General features: G+C 40.6%; 3 protein-coding genes across 8 annotated transcripts in view; 1 reads left to right on the top strand and 2 right to left on the bottom strand.

The window, feature by feature from the left end:
- The window catches only part of obscna (obscurin, cytoskeletal calmodulin and titin-interacting RhoGEF a), a 41,652-nt gene extending 39,584 nt beyond the window's left edge, over nucleotides 1-2,068 (top strand). The window contains exons 80-85 of the mRNA XM_027290247.1: nucleotides 170-409; nucleotides 559-782; nucleotides 896-910; nucleotides 1,162-1,258; nucleotides 1,589-1,738; nucleotides 1,867-2,068. Coding sequence (XP_027146048.1) covers nucleotides 170-409; nucleotides 559-782; nucleotides 896-910; nucleotides 1,162-1,258; nucleotides 1,589-1,738; nucleotides 1,867-2,047 — 907 coding nt within the window. The 3' untranslated portion in view covers nucleotides 2,048-2,068. The remainder of the gene's footprint in view (nucleotides 1-169; nucleotides 410-558; nucleotides 783-895; nucleotides 911-1,161; nucleotides 1,259-1,588; nucleotides 1,739-1,866) is intronic.
- Nucleotides 2,069-3,090: 1,022 nt separating this feature from the next.
- guk1b (guanylate kinase 1b) lies at nucleotides 3,091-6,390 on the bottom strand. 3 transcript variants are annotated; one of them, XM_019258966.2, is made up of 8 exons: nucleotides 6,279-6,390; nucleotides 6,024-6,065; nucleotides 5,587-5,706; nucleotides 4,629-4,725; nucleotides 3,940-4,078; nucleotides 3,508-3,592; nucleotides 3,342-3,427; nucleotides 3,091-3,181 (listed from the first exon to the last, which is right to left on the bottom strand). In XM_019258966.2, the coding sequence occupies exons 1-8, from the start codon at nucleotides 6,388-6,390 to the stop codon at nucleotides 3,149-3,151; spliced, it is 714 nt and encodes a 237-aa protein (XP_019114511.2). In that variant the 3' UTR covers nucleotides 3,091-3,148. The 3 variants fall into 3 exon arrangements, with proteins under 3 accessions (XP_019114511.2, XP_027146202.1, XP_027146201.1); XM_027290401.1 differs by lacking the exon at nucleotides 6,279-6,390 and adding an exon at nucleotides 6,159-6,230; XM_027290400.1 differs by lacking the exon at nucleotides 5,587-5,706.
- A 2,003-nt stretch (nucleotides 6,391-8,393) lies between these two features.
- The window catches only part of rnf220b (ring finger protein 220b), a 28,712-nt gene continuing 13,958 nt past the window's right edge, over nucleotides 8,394-23,147 (bottom strand). Inside the window, exons 3-16 of one of the 4 annotated variants that reach the window (XM_027289910.1) lie at nucleotides 17,651-17,777; nucleotides 16,757-16,799; nucleotides 16,561-16,653; nucleotides 15,640-15,682; nucleotides 15,208-15,297; nucleotides 12,745-12,788; nucleotides 12,318-12,405; nucleotides 11,818-11,914; nucleotides 11,519-11,578; nucleotides 11,320-11,390; nucleotides 11,135-11,219; nucleotides 10,028-10,136; nucleotides 9,217-9,291; nucleotides 8,394-9,110 (exon numbers count right to left, since the gene is read on the bottom strand). In XM_027289910.1, coding sequence (XP_027145711.1) covers nucleotides 9,039-9,110; nucleotides 9,217-9,291; nucleotides 10,028-10,136; nucleotides 11,135-11,219; nucleotides 11,320-11,390; nucleotides 11,519-11,578; nucleotides 11,818-11,914; nucleotides 12,318-12,405; nucleotides 12,745-12,788; nucleotides 15,208-15,297; nucleotides 15,640-15,682; nucleotides 16,561-16,653; nucleotides 16,757-16,799; nucleotides 17,651-17,777 — 1,097 coding nt within the window. In that variant the 3' untranslated portion in view covers nucleotides 8,394-9,038. The remainder of the gene's footprint in view (nucleotides 9,111-9,216; nucleotides 9,292-10,027; nucleotides 10,137-11,134; nucleotides 11,220-11,319; nucleotides 11,391-11,518; nucleotides 11,579-11,817; nucleotides 11,915-12,317; nucleotides 12,406-12,744; nucleotides 12,789-15,207; nucleotides 15,298-15,639; nucleotides 15,683-16,560; nucleotides 16,654-16,756; nucleotides 16,800-17,650; nucleotides 17,778-23,147) is intronic. The other 3 variants (XM_027289911.1, XM_019258904.2, XM_027289912.1) reach the window with 3 other exon arrangements.

The following is a 23,147-nucleotide window of genomic DNA, read 5'->3' as shown; positions in this document are numbered from 1 at the left end:
ATTTTATTATGATTGATCGAAATAATATTGTATTTTTTCATTTGCTGCTGTGTCACAGAGGACTGGAACCAGTTCCTGCATGCATTAGGAAAACTCTTACCTCGTGTCTCCCTCTTCATCTTTTGGCCGTTTTCTGTACCTCTTCATCTTTTGTTTCCTTTTCTCTCAGGGGTCGTTTCAGTGTCATAACCCTATGCAGGGATGTTGAGACCAGCCAAGTGTTTGCTGCAAAAATCACCCCTTACCAAGCAGAGCAGAGGCAGTTGGTGCTGAGGGAGTACCAGCTGCTGAAGAGGCTTCATCACCCCCATCTGGTGCAGCTGCATTCTGCCTACATCACCCCCCGCTACATGGTATTAGTGGAGGAGCTCTGTCCCGGCAAAGAGCTGCTCTACAGTCTGGCAATGAGGTACAGGGCGGCTTCACCAAATTGTATATGTATAGACTTATAGGCAGAGGGACAATATGAAGTTAAAAAAAAGGCATTTGTAGCAGTCCCTCACATACTGTGGTTAAGCTTAATAAACATAGAATCTGTCTGTGTCTGTGCCCTCTCAGAGATTTGTATGCAGAGTCTCATGTTGCAGAGCTGCTGGTTCAGATCCTCAGTGCAGTCGACTACCTTCACAGCCGTCGAGTCATCCACCTTGACCTGAAGTCTGACAACATGCTGGTGGATGATTGTAACCACCTGAAGATAGTTGACTTGGGCTCGGCTCAGTCCTTCACACCCGGTCAGCCTCTCAACATCGAGCACATCCAGGGCCTGTCGGAGAGCAAAGGTACTGATGTATTTCTCGTTTCATTTCAAAAGACCGACTAAAAGATTTTGATGCTTGCATTGTTGTAGACTCTTCTAATGTACTAAACCTTTGACTGTCATGGCCTTCAACAGACTGCCGCAGCAAAGGTACACATTCTTTAAGGGAGGACGGATTGATGGATGGAAATGATTCAACCTAACTTCATCCACCTCACCTGATCCTAGCTACCATAACCTAACAAACCCAAGTTCATTTTCTTATCGTTTTATTATCCATTTCTTTCTGGTTTGATTAATTTTCCTAATTCCGAAAATGAAGCATGTAAATCATAGTGGCATTTGCAAGAAAGTGCACTATTCTTTTACGAACAATGTCCTGTGTCTGTCTGTTTTGTCAGTTTATATTGTGCTTCCTAAAGCTCCGGAAATCCTGGAAGGTCAAGGTGTCGGGCCTGAAACTGACATTTGGGCTATTGGAGTTTTGTCGTTCATCATGTAAGTATAAAGATACAGGTGGTATACTTATATAAAGTATTTTGTTGAATGAGAGTAAAAGAGTACTTAATGTATTTATGCTTTTAATGTAGTAATGTTTTTGGATTAAAATCTATCATAAATCTTAAAATTGACAAATGACACTTTTTAGATAATATTCTTTTCCTTTTTAATTATGTAGGCTGATTAGTTCAGTTCTTTGATCATGAAATGTTAACAGTGTGACTGACTTTTAATCTTCTGCAGTTCTGCTGAATTATGAACTAATTTTGTAAAATATTCTGTTTATATTTTTGTATATTGTATGTATTGTTTTCTTTTCTTCACTAGGCTGAGTGCTGACAGCCCGTTCCACGCAGAGCTCGGCTGGGAGCAAGACAGAAACATCAAGAAAGGGAAGATCCAGTTTGGATGTTGTTACCCGGGTCTGTCAGAGGGAGCTTTAAACTTCATGAAGAGCAGCCTAAATAACAAATCCTGGTGAGTCTTACAATGTAATCTAAACATCTTTTTAAGTTCTCGTTTTTTCTTATGTAAATCAAACCTACAATTATTTGTGTAAAAAGTGAAGTAGTAACTTAAATGTGTATATTCTGATATGAAAATAGGGGGAGACCCACTGCGGCCGAGTGTCTCCAAAACCCCTGGCTGCGTTCCCACCGTGCTGCATACAAAGGCCGACACTCCAAAGTGTGTTTCTCCACAGACAAGCTTAAAGATTACCTCAAGCAGAAGGAGGAGAAACGAGACCAGGTCCGTACCAAGCTTCAAGGTCCCTTCTTCCAGTAAGGCAATGCTGTAGGGGTCTCTTTCATCACCTTATACAGTAAACAACATATTTCATTTCAGCTGAATGTTTCCTGTGTGACTCTTTTCTGGCTAGCTGCAGCCAGGTCAGATTTCTTCTGATTTTGAAAATGTGATACGTCTTAATGAGTTTTCAAAGCGTATTAGTTTGTATATGTGCGTGGGCTGCTTTTTTGTGTGTGTTTTGGTTTATATGGAAACATATCAGGGATAAGGTTTAGTCTCAGCACACGAGTGCATGGGTTGTAAAAGAGAAACTGTTGCTCTGCTCGTCATTATCAGACAGATACACACATGTTAGACCTTAAAGTGAAAAATGTTTTCTGTATTTTTCTTTCAGAGTGACAGATTTTATTTAGAAATGTTCACATTTTGCCTTAAGGTTGCATTGTATAAATGGAAAATCGATTAGATTTATAGGTTTTATTGGATGCTTCTAAGTTAATACTTAAATATTAAAATTGAATTGAATGAGACAAAAGTGGTCCTCACATTCTTTATTTAGTCTCATTTGTACACAAACATACATGCAGTGATTTTATCTCAGACTTTGCACAGATTTCCCACATGTAATTAAATAACAATATTTGTCAATATCAATTGACAACATTTTCACTTACAAATGAGTGTATTTACTTCTCCTGATAGAATTCAACAAAACTAAAAAATGAATATGTAGTTATTTTCCGATCAAAGTATTTTGCAGTGTGTGTACTGTCTGGTGTGATTGTGTGACCTATGTGTACTCCACACTTGTGGACAGACCTGTGTCAAACGTCAGGTTATAAAACCAAATGTAGCACCTAATTTGGCTGTTGTACCTACAGTATTGTTTTTCTTTGTTCTGAGCCTGTTGATAGAAATGTCAGGGTTAGGATTTATTATAGCTAAATATCAACCATTGATTTTACTAAATCTAACATAAACCAGGACTCTCTTAGTCACAAACTTTCAGTTCCCACTTTTCCATCTGAGCATCATCAAGCATGAAACCTCTGACCATATGACGTTAAAAGTTTGTGTGAGTCACAAGCATTGGATCTTCTGTCCAGCAGCAGAAAGACAGGAGGTACCGTTCTTCTCTTACGATTTGGCTTCCTGAACTTTTTGGATTTCCTGTATGAAGAGAGATTAGCGATCATTTTGTGCATTTAAACAATGGTCCTGTCCAGCATTGTGAATATAAGAGTCTATGCAACAGCTGTCAGATAACAGAAGTAAAATATGTGTTCAATAAATAAGAGCAAAGATATTTTATGGTTTACATGTAACTCACTTCACTGAGGATATCTTTCAGCTCCTCGTAGGCTCGCTCTAGGTCGTCATTAATGATAACAATATCAAACACTCCAGGCTCCTTGCCTAGAAAAGAGAATTTAATTAGTGCCACTGGTTGTCTTTGTTTCCGCATCATGTCCAAGTAGAACTGCAGAGAAACTTACTGAGCTCCATATCGATGCGTGCGGCCTCCAGGCGTTTCTGTAAACTCTCCTCTGTTTCTGTCTGTCTGTCCCTGAGACGTTTTTCCTGTGACAGACAATGAAACACAACGTTATCTTTGAAAACCAGAGCTGCGTCATCAAGTAATAAAAATCAGCCATGTCTGCACATTTAACAGCTGTATTTTATTTTATTTTTTCCCAATTTGATCATATCAATCTCATTCTGTCCCTCAGGATTTGGGATTTTTTTTAAAGGAAATCTAGATATACAAATTTGATATGCACAAACACAACAAAGTACGCAACAAAAAAAACATAAATTAAATAAATGACATAAATTAGCACCCTGTCTCTCTGTGACAGCTTTCTTTGCTGAAAAGCATATTGAAATATTGCAATATACTACATTAATGCATCAAGCTGGACATTTACCAGGATCTCCATGGAGGGAGGCTGGATGGAGATGTAGATGGGGTTCAGGTCAGTCTCTTTAATCCTCTTCACCCCCTGGATGTCCACATCTAAAATGCAGATTAGGTTCTGGGCCTGCACATCCTCTATGGCAGCTTTACTAGAGAATTAATGTATTGTTACGTTTTAAAATTAGATTAAACAAGAGTCAGGAATATACATTCCTGGTGTGACAATGTCCAACCAGCTACTGAGAGTGTAATCATGTTATTTTGTGCTTCTCACACATAGTGACTAAGGTAAGAGGATCGCCTCATTGATCCAAGCTGCTCAGACTTGTTCTGCAATGAGTGTGTGTGTTATCTTCAGAATAAGAGGAAGAGATTAAACTTGACACACAAGGTGGTGAGCTGCAGCGTTGCTCTTTTTGACGTAATGGGGTTAAAGCTCCTTCTGTGACCAGACTATTACATATCCTCTTGATCCCTGTGGTTAAGGCTGACAGTTTCTCTTATATAAGAAAACAGCTTTCATTTCTATTGACAATATCAGTGAGAATGATATTCCCGCAAAAAAATGTAAAGGTTTTTTTGCAGGTGAGCATCATGCTGAGGCACTGATACTTATATTATTATTGAAACTGGACTGTTTTCTTAGGTTGCTCTTGATTAAAAATATGGTGGCGTTCACGCAGAGATGCAAATATTTACCTTGTTCCATACATGTTGCCAGAAAACTCAGCATTCTCAATGAAATCTCCTTTGTCAATTCCCTCCTGCATGGCCTCTCTCGTTGTGAAGTGGTAGTCTGCAAGATGCAACACACATAATGAATCTAGCTCTGCCATGAAAACTTCCTGAATGAAAACAGAGGCCAACCTCGTTGTATGGGGCTGAAAGTGTGTGTTCAAGTGTATGATGTTCTCCTCTGAACTAAATATAAGACTGTGAAACTGCAAAAAACAACAACAACCTTTAAAACATATTATATTATATATCACACCAGTTCCATAAATCTCTGGAAATCTAAAAGAGTCTTAGAAACAAACACGTTACTATTTTCTACTAACAATCTGAACGCTGGATAGATGAAGAAGTGGCTGTGCTGTAAACAAATAGATAAAATCCCTTATATCAAAGCAAAATTACTTTTGAACAGCACTCAGAAAAAAAATGCAGTAAATAAAATATTTCTATGCAAGATCAAAACCTCATTTTGGTACAAAGAGCAAAATCCACTATTGTGTTCCTGAAATGACGGGTCATATTTTGGATTAATAAAAATCAGTTTAGTGTCCTGTTTTAACATGTTATAAGGACGTGTCAGTAGTATTTTCCAGTTTATTTACTTTCTCCTTTAATGCTAATAGTTAGTTTGATAATGCTACAGCCACAGTGGGAAATAGGACAGTTTTGGGACATAAAACGTCACAGGACTGGAAATGGGAATTACTACCGAGGCATAACAGGGGGCTATTTTCAAAAGCTTTTTACTCCAAAGTGTAGACTGTCTGATCCCGATTCCTTCATTTTTCTTTTTCTCTTTTTTTGTTTTTTGTTTTGTTTTTTCACATGACTATTTCCTACGAATCCAATGACAGTGTGTCAGGATGATGAAAGTAACCCCCATCCCTCTGTCTTAAAAACTCAGGAAACACACTGAGGTCACCTTTATCTGTGGTTTCTGATTTGTTTGGACACGAAAATGAGTTTTCTAAGTCTTCAGAGGAAAAGACGTCTGCTACGGGCAGTAAAGTAGCCCCCAGAAGCATGGGGAGCTTGTTCAGCCCTATGGAGAAAGCAAAAAAGGCACAGAGAAAGGTTTATCCCTTTTATATCAGCGCAGCTGTACAGGGGGGGCAAAACCATTTCTGCAGTTCACTTGGGAGTAAGAAGTGTTGGGTGTTATTTTAGAGCAGGCAGGAAGGGAAGGCTAATAAATGTGGTACAGAAACAAAAAGCAATGTAACTTATAACACAGTTATACAGATTCAAATCCAAGTCCAGGGCTCCTGCAAGCGTGACAAAAACATCAACCACCCACTTGTAATACTTGTGCAGATACGACAAAGTGTCATCAACAAGTCTGAGCCAGAACTACTGTACCTTTGCCATCTTCCTCTCCTGGTCGAGGGTTTCTTGTTGTGTCTGTGAAGAGAGGATTACATTACATTACATTACGGAAACCCACAAATAAGGAAATGAATCATCAGAAATGTTTTGATAGATATTAAAGTAAACCTCAGCACAGCACAGAATCTATTGGCCAGTGTAGATTTAGACACTGTGACACATGTCCTACTTTCTCCTCAGACTGGATGTTTTTTTTTGCGATGGAAGCCAGTTGGCACACAAACGTACGTGACACACTGAATCCAAAGACGTCCTCGTGGTCCTTCATCAACCTCTTCATCAGAGTGCTCTTCCCTGCTCCAGAGGGGCCGCTCAGCACCACAGGCCTCGGTCCTGACATTGTTCTGAGACAGATGGACAGGCGGGGACAGGGTGAGCTCAGGTTTGTGCCAAGAGCAGATTAAAATCTGATCTTTTGTGCCAAAATCTAGCGTTGAATAGGATACAGGGCATCTTGGGGTGAATTATTTTATTCAGAAAGTGGTTTGGAGTTAATGATTTTTGACCTTTTGATTAAAACACCATTTGCATTTTTTCTACATGTATTTTACTACTCCAGTGCACTGTCCTGTTAACAGGTGTAATGTGAGGTAAGGCTAATCCTTTGATCCAAGCCTCTCTTAATCACTACACTGTCAGGATGAAACACCCCAACACGCACACACAAGCAGGGGGTTAAAAGCAGAGCATTGCTCTTATGTTATTGTCTTTTTAATAATCTCCACTAATAATTAACTGACACCTCAGAAATTCTCCCCCTTCTATTTCCTTTAATTAAAATATTGAAACACGTCTGTGTCCTAATTGCTGACTCATTAGACAGACAGAGGCCCTGAGGTTAATGTTAAGAATGCCTGTTAATGAAGTCATGGCAGGTCAGTGAGCAGGACTAATTGGTTCTGTACCAGGCGGCACAAAGGGAGCCATGACAGGTGACCCCGTTTACCTGCTGTGCAAAGAGAGGACAACGTTTCTGGGACACTTTTGAATCAATTCATTTAGAATCCCCATCATGATAATTACTTAATAATACAGCCAGGAGTCAAAAAAACATCCTCCCTTCAACATCTTTGTTCTACAAATTATTCACTGGCTTCACCTGCAGTTTTACATAAAAAAGATCAATAAAATCCCAAACTATTATTTTTTGCTTCTTCTTCACAAACTTCACAAAATTATAAATATTTGTAATCAGCTAAATGAGTCAATCAACTCTTTTAATTAATTTACTAAGCAGCAAATACTGTACAAGCATTACGTTATGAATGTGTATGACGGGCTGTAGGGCAATACAGTGCAACTCACATTAGGAAGTGAATGCAGGTTTATTGTTTACGTGCTATATTACATTTTTTAATATAGTAATTTATTTATCATTTAAAAAATCATCTCCATGATTTAAGAAGTTAGAAGTTCCACCTTACCTTCTCTGTAAGTCGAGATGTTCAACAGCAGATGATTCTTCAGCCAGGCTTCTTAATGGACTGTGTACAGAGAGTGTGTACAGTGTATGTGTGTTTGTGTGTGTGTGTGTGTGTGTGTGTGTCTTCACTGAAGCAGCTCACTGTCAATCTGAATTACCACCACCTCTCTTCAGCTCAGTGACCAATCACATGTGTGCACACTGGCTTGTTTTTATCCTCACCGTCCAAACGGCTCGCAAGGCCGTGTGGACAAGGTAGAAGATTTTAAAACAAACGATCAGGTCACTGTTGAAGTGAAGTATAATGTACTACAAATTGTCTCTGCTGTGAATCAAGAGACTTGTTGCTTAAGCACTGGATTTGGGATTTACCCCTTTTTTAATTGAGGACCGTTTTACTCTTTCAGAAAGTCATACATACTCATACCTGGAAGCTGCCCAGTATAACCACAGTCTACTAAGCAGCTTTATGAGAGTAACTGCAGGTCAAAGTGGTGGAAATGACGGAAACATCCTCCGCTCTTTCAGCAACATTTTGGAAACTGGAATAAAGTGCTGACTGACTGACTGCTGTTTGACTCTAAATGACATTATCCTGCTATTAACTGCAATGAAATGGTGATTTTTGTGTTGTTTTCCTTCTTTGTATGATTGAACCTTGTATAGGAGTGGTCTTCTCTCCGCCACAGGGTAAAAGCTCAGAATAGCAGGGTTAAGTGTCCCTCGACAGCTCCGGATGTGCTGCAATGGGCTCTGCCTGGCTAATCCTGCATCGACCCACTTCTTAAAGTGCGTACACACCACATGGAGTGATCATAAGATGGCCCAAACAAGTCCATTCACACCTGAATTCAACAGGTGAGCATTGACGTCATCCCTACAGTTAAAATACATAGTGATGCAACAACTTTTTAGACACACGTTTTATTGTAGTAACATTGATAAAATTAGATTTAATGATCCTATACAAAGAAACACATCAATGACAAAGACAAAATGAGCCTGAATGTGATGAGATTATTGTAAATGTTTCCAACCTACCAGAGCTAAACAAATAATAAATGATCTAAGCAAAGACAAACTCTGTACAGTAAATACAGTTGGGTTGTTCTGCTAGTCAACATCATATACACACACACACCAATCCAGACATACACAAAACTATGTACATGTGCTTTGCATGTGATAAGACTATTTTTTTCCCCTCATAAAACAGAAAAAGATTAGAAAATCGATAAATATTGTCCCAAAGCATTTTTTTTTTAAACTCAAATTACTTTTCAGTGCCTGAGCTCTCAGTTGGTTTTTAGATGCTTCTTCTGATCTGGTCTGTGTTGCAGCAGGAACATGGATATTGTACAGGGCTGTGAAGGAAGGTCAAAGGTCACACTTGCTGTTCTTCAGAGGTTAGTGGATGTTAGGAATACACTGACGAACAGTTAGGACCAGGAAGGTGTGAGGAGGAAGAGGAGGGTGGGAGTCTATGACAGGCCAGCTGCCCACAAGTCCACCCCTGATTGGTTAAAATAGAAGAAGCCCCTTCAGTCGTTTTGTGAGCGGCTGCATCACAGGAAGACCCGCCTTAGGTCGCCAGGTGAAGTGATCGTGTTGCACTGAGGACACAACTTCTTTGCACCCTAAAAAGAGAAAAACGGAAAAAGAAAAATTGTCTTTTATCAAACATACTCTGGTTCATGCTTCATTTTTGCGTTTATATGAATCAACACGAATGTGATGATTTACCAGCGTTCGAAGCCAACACTCCTCACAGTGAACATGCCAACACTGGATGGAGGTGAGAGGAGTCGTGTACGTGTCCTGCAGAGAGAAAACATGATGATTCTTCACCTGTAGTACTCAAACCTACCACTAGATGTCCATGTGAAACTACAAGACGGGCATTAACAGACACAGTTTGTTAAATCATTTTTATTGAAGCCAATTTAACTGTTTGTGTAGTTTTAATATGATAAAATACATATTGTGACTCTACATAAGATCAAAAGGCCATCACTATAAAATCACTCTGACTTGTCTCCTTCAAGTATGGACGCAACATTCTTAGATTCATATTCAGAGATACGTATGTTTGTGCAGAAAAAGGGCTTTAACAAATATCACTATTTGTTAAAGTCCTTTCTTTCCTATTAACCAATTATTTATCTGCTTTATAAAATGTAAATAAAGTAAATAAAAGTTCTCAGAAGCCCCCAGATTTTTGCTCAAAAATGTCTGCTTTTTGAATAATTGACTAGAGTAAAAATAATGTCAGCGATAGGTTTCAAGTTTGTTTTATTTATCAAACTATATAATATATCACACAATACAAAACTGGCAGTATAACATGTGTTACTGATAGATATGTTTCGATAAGTCTTTAAATGAAAGTAATTTAAATGCAAATCTTTATGAGCAGATCAAAATATCATCATCACCACATTTATATTCACGTTAACACAAGTCCCTGCAGGAATATCACAACTTTCTGCATTACTGCACTGTTGTCTCTATTTTGCGTGTCTGCTCTGTCAATTTAATTTGGCTCCGTACTCACCATGCAGATGAGGCATTTAAATCTGTCTCCTTTAGACAACTGTTTTTCCAAATCCCGTATCCGAGCTTTAAGTGCATCCAGAGTTGTCAGCGTGGAGTCCTCTGAGAGCCTGCACACACACACACAGACACACACAGATGGACGGTAACAGGAGGGGAGACGGGAGAGTTAGGCAGACACTGGAGAGTAATTTATAAATCGAAGACAGATTAAATTATTCGCTGGCCAACATGGACACTGAGCATGAAATTTATCAGCAATCACATTGCCTGCATTCGCTGTCTCATTTATCATAGGCAGAGGGTGGAGGAGGGGGGTGAGGTGAGGCGTCAGGGTTCTCACAGAGATAGACATACACACGCACAATTACAGCAGCGAGTATATGTGCAAACATACTGTACAGCGAGGCAGGAACGGGCTACAACACATTAACATGTACATGCATGCGTCACCTGCTGTGACCTTGATTGATGATATCATCACATTGATATAGTATTGTGTATCAGGCTGGTGGGAGCAACATTAGGCTACAACACATACCGGGCCACCAAAATACACTTTATACTTCCTCCACTCTGATTGGCTGATTCACACTACATCTAACCTACCTCACTCTCGCCAGTATGATCCATGATTTATGATAGTTCTGGAGCTCAAACCATGTGAGTATACAGAAAAATAAAAAGACTTCTACGTCAAACTTTTTACAAAAAAAGGACGAAACGTCTTGAACAGTATGTGACGATGTCCAAAATTACTAACAAAGAGGACTGTTTTGTTCAGACAAAGGAAGGTGGGCAAGACCAGCAATAATGAGCTCAAAAAAATCAATTGATTAGGAGAAGAAAATTATTTTTTATTGTATTATAATAATGGTGTGATAAATATAAAAACATGTTTTTTATTGTTTCTTTAAATGATACGTCTAAAACCTGAACCATTTTAGCTGTTGCAAAACTTTGAATAAAACTACAAATCACAACCTAAAACATGTTATATCATCAAAATGTTAAACTTTTGAGATTATTTACAGTGAGGATGTCTCTGTGACTGAGACGTGTGAATGTATGTATGTAAGTGACGCAGAAACCTGTTGTACAAACTTACGTCTCTATCTCAGTGTTTTTGCAGGTTTTGGGGAGACCAGCTATGCTGCCGTCCACTTTCTCTCCACTGCTGGTAGATGGACTCCCTGAATGAACAAACAAACAAATAAAGATCCTATTTTTATACAATTCTATTTTTTTCCCCTTTTGTAATCAGTTTACTTGTTCAGAATTTGCTGAACTCACCGTCATTTGACCATTTGGAAAACTCTAGGTTGACTCTGGAGTCAGGCAACGTGCTGCTGCTGCTGCTGCTGCTGAAAAAAAAGATAAAAATAATGTTTAAAAGCCAATAAACATAAAAGATTACCTGTGATAAATGATAAGGAATAGATTTTTTAAAATATATCTAACTGAATGAGAGCCTATCAGGTGGGATACATACTTCACCGCTGTTTCCTTGGAGCTTTCTCCTGAGCAGGGGATGACATCTGTCTCTGTGTATCTGAGGACAAAGGTCAGGAAACAGAACAATACAAGACAACAACTTATCTAACCTGTAAATGCTGAAAAGAAATCTGAAAAATAGGTGTTAATTAATCAAATGTTTTCTAAGTAAAGTTCTTCTATTTAAAATAAAATCCAACTGCAGACAGGAGTTTTTGCTTATTGCCACTGTTTAGTCACTCTGTACCAGATTCTTGTCACTTCACTACAAACTTAAATATACAGTGTAAAGGATACTGCGCCCTGCCATACTCCAGAGTATCATCTCCATCCACATCCAGGTCTGCATCGCTGTCTCGACACTCCTTAGAAGTTGTGCTCACCAGGACTGCACCTGAGGAGACATTTCAAAACGTTGATGCCGTGGTGTATGAAGTTGTTTGTAAAAAGACAAAGTTCTGTTCATATTTCTAAGGTCACAATAAGGTGAATATTTAAATCACAAAATGTTATGTTGCACGTCTTTTTACGCCCTAACTTGTCCGTCAGTCAGAGTGAAACAACTTTGCAGGTCAGAGCTTCCTTCTCGGGTAAAGAAAACCATTACTTTAAGATAACCTTCAAGGCATCCTGCTCCGCTGTAATCTGGACTGAAAAGTTCAGTGGTTTTTCAACTGTCACTCAGTCACATTATTCATCCTCCACTGAGCAACATCCTACACACGGGCACCTCGATGGCTCGCACACACACACACACACTTACACACACTTTGTGACACACACATATTCATGCTTACCTTTAAACCCTCCGACAATAGATGTCATCTGTATCCTTCTCCTCTCATTCCACTCGTCCTCCAATGGAGCCAAGTCTGCTGAACCCTCCTAAAACACACACACACATAAAGTACACAAATTCACTGTCTCGCTCAATATGTCCATATGCCTCCCACAGCCTCGAGCTACGTATCTGCTTCTGTGTTTTCATAGCTGTGAACCAACGCCGGCAGTGTTTTCACATGGATACACAGTGAGCTGACAGTGATCCTGATGCTACGTGAACAAAAGCAGGCACCAGTGTTGGAGGGGAAGTTTGGACCACCGACATTCTCTCAACCTGAGATCTGTCCGCTATATATTAGTCTCTGATTATAATAAAAATATCAAGGATTCAAACATTTTCATCTGTCATCTTGGAAAAAAATAAATAAATAAAACACACACCTGTCCATCTTCTGGTTTCCTCCTCTTCAGCTTCCCAATCCTGACTGTGAAGAGACAGAAGATACAGATACTTTAATATCAGAACACAGTCAATATAGTTGGTTCAATTCTGATTGTTTTTCTTGTTATGTTGTGAGCTCTTGTCTTACTTTCCAACTCATACAAACTTTCTTTATTCCCAACTGCAGTTATGAATGCGTACAGATCAATAAGGGCTTTTTGACATGAGCTTTGTGTGTTAAAAACGAAAAATTTCAATGTGATAGAAATGTGTGTTCCTTCCATGAAGAAAAAGCATTAAGGAGAATAGAAACAAGTAGCAGTTTGTGATGGAAATCACACAGGAAAAAGTAAATGACTGTACGAAAATTATTAAGGCAGAGAGGGGGTCAGAAAAGGGGGAGTGTATTGAAATGTTTAATTTTGCTGAGGGTGCGGTTGTCTTTTTTGGGGGGGAGATCATAGTGTCTTTTCTTTGTCATCCTAAATTTATATTTATTTCCATTTGCAATGTAATTAATAGTTAATAGTTACATTCATTTTTACATCAAAAACACACTTTCACCTGTGCCAAAAATGTTTTGTCATTGTTTCAGGGTTTTATTCATGTCAACATTGGTGATGAACATTAAAAGTTCCATTAAGCTTTAAATTGAGGTACATTATAAAACAAGTTGTACCATTTTACTGTTATTATTTTGACTTGTTGCAAAGAAAACATTATTAGCGCCGGGGAGGGTGAAGTGGAAAGATTTGTCTGTAAGAATCCAGAACAGATGCCAAATGTCAGAATTATTTAATTATTTTCATTTTTTTTTTTTTTTTTTTACATTTTATGTGATGAACATGAAAAATGATATAATCATGATGTTATTTCACGGCGTAATCTGAGTTTAAGGTCATTTCTTTACTTTTTTTTTTTTTTACATTTTGACAGCACAACAGTGATTCCCAACCGACGCTACCACGGTAATTATGAGAGGGTATGTACTGTAAAAGATTGTGGAGTAGTTCTGCTCATTAAAAAAAATTGAAATGTAAAGTTGAAAAGAAGATGAAACAAAGTCTAAACATTGACAGGTTTTGGATTATTATGCCTTATATGCAATATATATTGTAAAAATATCCACTTTTATATAATTACAAGTGTGTTATAACATCCAGTTTAGATAAACATATTCGGATTATGATGTGTGGTGCGGGTACATGAAGGTACTTAAGCTCATCTGACAGCAACATCATTTAAAAATAAAACACTTTTCTTCTTTGAGCTCCTTTCAAGTTTACGTGCGGATTAAACTGTAACACAATCACACAATGAGTCGACCACATTTACACACTGAAGTTGAAGTACAAAAAAGAGCCAGAAAATCACAGATGTGAGCTAAACTGCAGGGTTTTTTTTTTTTTTTATCAACAGCGGATGCAAATCCTTCCTCCCATCTCCATCCTGTCGTCCCAGCCCCCCCCACACACACACTCTCCTCTTTGATATAAAAGTTAACATGGCAGAACACCAACTGCACCTCCTCTCCCACTGTGACCTGACTGACTGCAGATTGCATAAGGGGACATTAAGTTTTAGGGCCCTCTAATTCCCACTGGATGACAGTGGCCCCCGGAGGTGGGTGGGGGGTAGTTGGAGGGGACAACACACAGAGAGCTGGTGGCCGTGACCCGATCGCCGCCATCCCAGCGAACATAATGAGGGTTAAAGAGACGGTCATAGATGAGGAAGAGCTCATCAAACAGAGAGAGGAGAAGGAGAGAGAGAGGTTGATTAATCAACAGAGGACCTCCCTCCTCCTCCTCCTCCTCCTCCTCCTCCTCCTCGTCCCCTCTTCTTTTGCCTCCCTGACATGTATTTAGAAGCTCATTATGCTGTCCTGTTATAAGGCCCAATAAAGGCTAACAGACCTCGACAGCACTGGCAGTTTGAAGAGTCAGCTAAGAGCCGGAGAACCTCAGCGGTAATAATAACAGTAGTAAGATGTCAGCCACAGCTTTAAGGATGCTCTGCAGGTCTACATGTCTGTATCAATGCAGAGACACTATTATATCATTGAGGGTTTGAGACAGTTTGAATGATTGTTGTTTTATTAGTGTTTAGTATTTCTTTTATTAATTGGTACCATTTTTTAATAAGGCACCTTTATTTTTTGTTTATAAATCGTAAATAATAGCTTTATTAATGGTTTCGAGTTGAGAAAAATCACATTGCCTGGTTAGGGTTGTTTAGATCATCACTTGATTTATTATGGTAACAACCCTTCATTCATGACATCCTACCAGGATAAACACCAGCACACACGCATGAAACATGAACCCTGTTTTTATGAAAAATTGACATTTAGGAGACAACTTAACTTTACTAGAAAACCATGTCCTTATTTTTAAATTGAGAGAAAAACTCAACAGCGGCTCATTATGGTTGATGATGAAGTGCTTCTCGGTGTGTCTTACCAGCTTGTGTGCAGTCTAGGTGGGCTCCTGCGCTGTGGGGGCGTAATGGGGCAGATTTGACGTAGCACCTGCACCAGCAGAGGTCATCGACTGTTAACATATCAAGAGGTCAAAGTTGAAAGGTTAATAGCTCCTCTGCTCGTGTGGGCGCTAGGCCGGTGGAGATGTGGTGGGAAAAAGGGTGATATCTGAACGACGGGGTGAGGGAGAGTGGAAGGGGGTTGGACGAAACACATAACTGGTCGCATCAGTGTGAACAAAAGAAACTAGAATGTTGTTGTTTTTTGTTCAAAAAAACTGACTCCTTACTTTAAAAGAAATTCAAAGCCATTTAAAACTGCCAACCCGGCAGACTCTTTGGTACTGAGATAAACCGAGTCAGCAGCAATGAAACACAACAGTTAGTCCACTGCACTACATGCATCAACGTACCATTTAGTCTGGTGTGTCTGTTGGCCCGCACACGGAGAAACGTCTGCAACAAACACAGAGGACAACATCAGCATGTTTCAGATTTGTCTCATGTCAAATTTAAAACTATATAGCAGCACAATATCTAGCAGTAAGATATTAACACACTGGATCTTCATTTCTTAGCTTGTCATGGATAAAACTTGTTTCCATAGTTAGTTATTTATTGAAGAGCCATCTCTGCATGTGTTTCCTCTTCAATATTTTTTTTCTTAATGTTGTCATTCTATTTCTGTCTCCTCTGTATATATGACATCTTGTCTGTACGTCCTGGAAGATGTTTCCTCCCCCATTGTCTTGAGGATTTTTCCATTGAAGTTATTTTTTGTGTGGAATTTCTAAATCTTGGGTGTGTGTTAATACATTTCTGAGGTCGTAAAGACCTTTGAAACAAACCTGTGTTTTTGAGCTATATCAATAAAATTGACTTGACTTGACTCCTGATGAGCCAGTTACTTTAACGGTGAGGTGTTGAGCGCAGCATTTCATCAACCCCAGACCGTAAAACTGGTGAGTCACTGGCACCACCCCAAGAAAGAAAACAATGTTTTTACGATGTTAATAACTACTAGTTGTCCTGTGCTGTTTAATAGAGTATCAGCACACACATTTAGAGGTGATGCATACAAACGTCAGACTAAAAATTACCTGAAAGGTTAGCAGATTCAATAAGAAATTACCCACAGTATAAAGCTGACAAACTCCATAATGTCTTAATTGGAATGAACACTTTACGGTTTAACAAATGCATTGTTGTTTTGGCTCTTTAGGTTTTTTGCACATATGTTGAAAAAGTGTGCATTTATCCGTTTATTCTCTCTAAATCTGATCCCCCAGTAGTAATGCACTGATACTGGTTTTGTGTTATTTTTTTAACCTCACCTGGTATCGGTCAGAGTGGGTGTCCTCAGACGGTCGTGGAGGTGAGGTGGGAGAACCTCCTTCGCGCTTGATATGAAGAGAGAGCGAGAGAGACTGGACAGAAACAGGAGAAAAGAACAGAAAGAAAGAGAGTCAGCGACAGGATGAAAACTACTGTGTTCTCTTGCAAACTCATAAGCAATATTAACTTTTTTACCTTTGGCGTCCTTATGAGGTGGTCGTGCTGCACTGGAGTAGCGCTGCAGAGAAAAGATGCAAATAACACAGTAACTATTAAACAAGCTTGGAAAGCCAACACACACACACACACATACACACACACAGAAATCAACTACACTATTTCCAATAAAATATACAAGCAATATTGTCTTTTAAATGTCATCTTGTAAATAACCGTTTTTATCTTGTCTGAATTTGTATCTCAGTCTGTGTATAACCTCATTTTACACGCTATGCCTATCACACAGATACTGTACACACTTTCATGCTCACACACACACTTTCACACACACACACACACAGTGTCCCCGTGGGCCAAGTTCAATTTGAAACCATTACTGTCCACGGAGCGGTCGTTAAGCAGATTTGGAGTGTAATGTCTTTATTGGAGGAATCATTCTTCTGGTCTAAGCAGCAGGTAATGTGTGTGTGTGTGTGTGTGTGTGTGTGTGTGTGTGGTGTGTGTGTGCACCTCTGGTCCTCCTGTGTATGTTTTAGACACTGAGTGTGCATGTGTGAGGGGCTCAAAGCAGCCATTAGCAGGACGTTATCCACCCGCTGTATGATTTGTCGCCTCGAGGCCGGAGGCTGTAATATGAAATATGTAGGGAACAATGAGGCAGCTTGTAAACACTGCACGCAGCTGACAGTGAAGACGGGAGATACCACCTGGGGAAACTGAAGGGGGGAGGGGGTCCTCTAGCTATGAAATCTGTCAACATTAATTATCACCTGAAAGCTGAACAGAATAGAAAGTCTGGGTTGCAAAACAAGAAGAAAATGACAAATGGATAAGTGAAGAAAATGGAATAAATAAGTGGAATAAAGATTTGTGAATGAATCGAAATCATTTGTGACCAGATATTGATACCTGATTTGTAGCTGGGCGAGTTTGGTCAGCTCCTGCTCCATGTGGTCCTGCAGCTCTCCTGGTCGCAGAATAGCCTGACAGACTGGACACATTGGGGCCTGAGCGTCATAAAGACCCTTCACTTTGCCTGGATAACAGGAGAGAGTTAAAAAGAGGTGTTACAGGAAAAACTTGCACCATGACTTTTCATGTTGGTCTTATACTGAGGTTATGAAAAATGATCTGTGCCGCAGATAAACTATGGAGAGATAATACGGTGAGTTGGTGGTCATTTCTAATAAGCTTCTTTCAGTACGAAAAGTCAGTCAGGAAAGTGTGTTTTTGATGTGTTTTACATTTTTTTCACTGCAGATGTTTGCATAAATGTACAGATGCTCAGATAACCAAATAAATCCAACAGATTTGTTTTGTATCAGTAGGGAAGTAATGAGTAAATCATGCAAGAGAGAGCAAAAAAAGCCCTTAAACTGGAATCAAACTGGCGATGTTGGGATTACATGGTAATCATCTTAAACACCTGGACCACCACGACACCTCTGCTCTTTAAACTCTACCTCAAAGGTTTTTTGTTGTTGAGAACATCCTTCACCGTGTGTGTTTGTGTGTGTTCAGTAGACCCATCTGTACTATTGACAGACAGCAGTGAGAGTAGAGTTACACACACACATAAACACACAGACTCGCTGCTATGCCCCCCTGCTGTCAGTGTGTTGACATCATAGGCTGTCAATAGGAACATTACCCAGGAGGGCCACTCGGCCCATTGGGCCCTACTGATGGATTACTGCCATAAGCAGCCAGCTGGGAGCTAGAGGAGCTCTACTATATCAAGATTTTACCTAGTAGATGAGGTGATTTACTCCTGAAAGCCATCAATCACATGAAGAGAGCTAGTAGGCAAGATGCACCTAATTTCCCATCTCTGCACAGTCAAGAGAAAACAAATGACAGTGCTGGCAAACACAATTTAACAATTTAATCACAAACAGATTAGGATGTTTGACCGTTCACTGTGGAGCAGAGTGGACTGAACTTTACCATGGACCCAATCCAAACACTGGACTAACAGCTCCACTCCAAATGACCAAAGTTCTGATGCCGATGTGTGTCAGCAAGCGGCGTCCCCTGACATCAGTTGAGCTATGAGCCCCCATAATGAGGAACCAAATAGGACAAAATGGCCTCTAAATAAAACATGGGGTGGAAAATAGAAAGCGGAGTCGGGTGTCCTTGGGAGAGTGACAGCTCTCCTGGTTTGATCCCCCCCTCTCTCTCCCTCTCTCACCTTTTTTGCATCCCCTTGCGGAAGCCTAAATGACTTTTCCCGACATGCATCGAACGTTCCTGGGCTTTCTGCGCTCTGCCGCCCGGAACATGCAGGCATCAGTAAACAATGAAATCTCTGGGCTGAAATTGAATTTATAACCACATTACCTGCACAGATAACGTCTCTGAATGGCGCCGCGATAAGAGCAATGGGATTTGATTTTCAGGTGTTTTATTGGTCCACTTTTTGGATAAGCCCCCCTCCTCCGACTACAGCCTCTCCCCCACTCTTCACCTCTGCTCCACACAAACATCAGATTTAATGGTGTGGGAGCGGGCGTGTTTGGATGTATGGATGAGTGTGCGTGTGGGTGTACATGCTTTTGCTGAGGCTTGACTCGGCGCTTGTGCTGCGCTCTCGTAAGTGACAGTTGTTGGTTCATGACCACCTTTTTACACGTCTCCATCCCCCGTTGCCCTGCGCCTCCGCCCACATAAACCCTGTCAGTATCAGTCAGCCTCAGCTCCTCTTCAGCCTGGGGGGTCTCAGACACACAACAGGGGGCTGTAAAACCTGCCTGTGGGGCTTGTTAACTGTTCCTTCACTACGGCAACTGGCTCAGATGGATTGGCCCTCTTTCGCTGGGCTGTGCTGAGTCTGACTGGCCCATCTCCAAATGGATTCACTGTCTCTGTGTCTCTGATTGTTTCCTTTTTCTGTCTTTGTGTCTCGCCAGTTCAGGACCTCCTTTCCTGGATGTCTAGCCTTTGTCCAGCTGCCATTTGCTCTTTTTCACTTACTGATCCCACTTGGGAGGATGCTCCTTTGGCTATATTTAAGCCGTGTTCCGTTGAAACACAATGTGTGGATCAGAATGGCACGATATAATTTTTAACCTTATTTTGTGGTCACTTCAAAATTGAATAAACTATTTTCATAATCAGATTATGATGGTGCTTTTGCGTACAACTGGAAAACCTGAAAAATAGATTATCATAGAAAATAAATATATTTCTACGGCATCTTTTCAGGAAGAATCACACAGATGAGTGTGCACAAACATGCCTGAATACAATCTCTATCTCATCTCCACGTGGATTTGAAGAGAACACACCCCTAGGGGAGAATAACCCATCAAAACGCTGCGATATGTCTCTGCCCCATCCCCGTTATCAAGAGCATCATGAGATAGTAAAGTTCACGTTTTGAAACAAAACAAGATATCAGCGTCCTTCTTGTCCCCTTGTATGATTGATGGTCAAATCCAGTTTCTGTTGTTCTGCATCAAGACGTGGACTGTGACTGTCTCACGTTCAGTGCTCGCCACTGAAACTGAGAGATCAGAATCCCGCTGACAAATCCTCAAAGCATCGAGGCCCCCTAAGGGCCTGGGTAATGGCCGATGCCAGCGCCCATATGACGGCTGCCAGTTCTGCTGATGCAGACGGAGCGGAGATGCCTAACGTGACCTTTAGTGAATGCCACATCACATCAGGCCTGGATGTCACCCGCTGACATTATGCTGGGGCATGAAAAGGCTGTTCTGCAGGGGAGACATGGTGACGAACGTCCCCCCGGTGACAAACCTGTGGACGTGGTATAATTCTGATTGACATGAGGAGGATTGGATGGCTTTGAATGGCAGGAGACGTACAAGCAAGCATCCAGGGGAGGATGTGGAGGATGTGGAGGATGTGTGGAGCTTGTTTTGCGTCGGCTGGGTCTGTTTTTCTCTGTGTTCATTGGCGATAAAGTGCTGAGACAACTCAGTCCAACTGGCATCATTATCCCAATCATCAAACAATTCTCTAAGCACATCAGAAATCCCTCTATAAAGTCGTAACAAGCACAGACTCTATATAACCAGTAAGCATGTAGAGATTGGCGGGGGGAGTAAAGTTAACGCTTGGCGGCTAACACTGCAGTGGTGGGTTGTGTAGGCAGGTCCTTGGCACACTTTCAGAGGAGTTGGAGGGCTATAAAAGCCATTGGCTCCTGCCACACCTGTACCCCACCCTATCCCGCGGCCTGCTTCCTATTTAAAAGCATCACATGCAGGATATTAGTCAGGGTTTTTTGCCGTCTGTGAGGTAGAACTAACCTCTGAAGCGGAGGGGGGAGAGGGGAAAGTATGCAGGCCGCCGTTTGTTTTTTATTGGGGAAATAATGGCCTATTGAGAGGTTGGGTATTTAATGAGCAACATAATAGGCCCTGTAGTAACACATCTGCTATGAGCAGAGTCATTTCCTCAGCTTTCAAAGGCTGCTGCTCCAGCCTTTGAAACAGCAAGTCCAGTTGCCTTTGACTTAGTACTTCTAGATATCTGCTTTTTATTAATTGCAGAATTGCTACACCGGTAATACATAAAAGAACGAATGTGCTTCTAGACTCCGTGTTCAATTCTAACCACATTTAACGGCCGATGAAGGTACACTTCCTCTCCTGGCTTGACCTCACATCTCTCACTGTCCAATCTAATTCCAGCATCCTTCAAAAATATCCCTCCCTCTCCGCAATCAATTGTGTTTAATGTATTAAAGACACTCACCACAACCACCGCAACCTTTGGCCCTTGCACAAATCAATGCCTCGTTACACCACTAATCATCATTCATTGACTAATAAGATCTGTATCAACCTCTTGTAGAACATTGATTGGCCTTTGGCCTCTGTAGTGCTTTGTGCATTACGCGGACAGCGGGAGATGGCAGCTGTAAGTCCTGGGGAGTCAGATGATGAAAAAGCTCCTGGTGGGAATGGACAGGAATCCTAAACCCCGAATAGACTCATTCTGAAGCACCTCAGGCCAGAGCCCTTTTCTTCTGCCCTACAGATCAATGGACATAACCTCTCTGACCACAGGTCAATCAGTACACAAACCCACAATTTCTCTCCCTCTCCTTCTCTTTCTTTCTCTCTCTCATCTTCTCCATTAGTCACTACAATTGTTCCATCAGGTGCAGGTGTGGCTCAGCATGTATGTCTCCAATCATCTCATTGATGGAGAGTGGACTGTGCAACTGTATCCCTGTGTCCATATTTCCCCTCTCAGAACCTCAGGGCAAAGATCGAACCCTGCCTCCGCTTTGCTCCAACCAATCAATCTGGGTCTCATTGAGATGCATGGCTCAATGATCTTTGATAGTGACTTACAGATTGGAGAGAGGGAGTGGAAGTCAGGGGGGAAAGTTAGGTCCGTCCTTGGGTATCTATAGGTGATATGAGGCTACTTAAAAGCCACCTCATGGGAAAATATCTGTAGGTCTATTCGAAGAGTTTTGTTGTGAAATATCTGCCATTTGAAAAACAACAACTTGGCTGCTTTCTGGTGGCAACAGTGTTTATAAATGGCCATTTTATTTTTTAAGTTTGGAGACCGTGCTTCAATAAGTCTACTACATGAATAGATTCGAGCAAACTTGATATCAGCTCTGATCAAATGGTGCGGCATGATCATCAAAGGTAAAAAATGACACGAGGAAGAAGAATAAAGGTAAAACAAAACCTCTCTTTTCAGCTGTTGTTCTTTTTCCATTTGGATCTGATCAGGTCCTGTTTGAGCATCTTGGATCAAGTTTAATTATCCTCTGCTCCTTTCAGTTTGGTTCTGATTGTCTTTTGGGGTTGGGTCTTTAAAAATCTCTTTAATATATTTATTATCTTTCATCTCTCTAATACATTTTTGGGCAAGTTTCAAGGTACCATCTCTCTTATCCCTACCTGGTTCAGATCCCACCAGGAACCTTTGTTCGATGTATTTCCCCTTCTCTCGCCCATCATTTATTGTCATATATCTACTGCCAAAATACATAAGACATGTAAATGCTCCCCAAAAAATTGAAAGAAGCAACGAAGCCCAGCATTTCCGATCCTCTAAAGTTAAAACGTCACCGAGCTCATACTCTGGGCAGCAAATACCAAATCCAGACTTTGACATCCATTTGCTGACTGCTGTCTGTCAGTCACGTCGGATCAAGAAGACATTGACAGCGGACAGCGATAGAGATGCTCACAGGTGGCCTGCCACTCATTCTGATGCCATCAACCTGCACTCACTAGACAGACGGAAATATATAGAGATCCACCTCTGTCACACTATATCATACTATCAGGCCTTAAACCTCTCTCAACACACTTCAGGCAATAAATTGCTGTATTCAGTTCAAGATGAGTTAATATTCGCTGGTGCTCATTTCATTTCATTTCCTACCGCTGTTGTGTGAGAACTT

This window comes from Larimichthys crocea, chromosome XVII (assembly GCF_000972845.2).
Source record: "Larimichthys crocea isolate SSNF chromosome XVII, L_crocea_2.0, whole genome shotgun sequence".
In the NCBI taxonomy this organism is placed as follows: domain Eukaryota; kingdom Metazoa; phylum Chordata; class Actinopteri; family Sciaenidae; genus Larimichthys; species Larimichthys crocea.
The sequence above is the reverse complement of the archived record's forward strand: the minus strand, read 5'-3'. Positions and strand labels throughout refer to the sequence as shown.

What these genes read in the sequence shown, in the direction of transcription:
- guk1b (XM_019258966.2), bottom strand. Translation starts at nt 6,390, where the DNA reads ATGTCAGGACCGAGGCCTGTGGTGCTGAGCGGCCCCTCTGGAGCAGGG. An exon ending in ATCAGAAACCACAGATAAAG is followed by an intron (nt 4,726 to 5,586) that starts GTGACCTCAGTG and finishes TGCATCTTGCAG; the next exon opens with ACTACCACTTCACAACGAGA. An exon ending in GGCAACATGTATGGAACAAG is followed by an intron (nt 4,079 to 4,628) that starts GTAAATATTTGC and finishes TTAATTCTCTAG; the next exon opens with TAAAGCTGCCATAGAGGATG.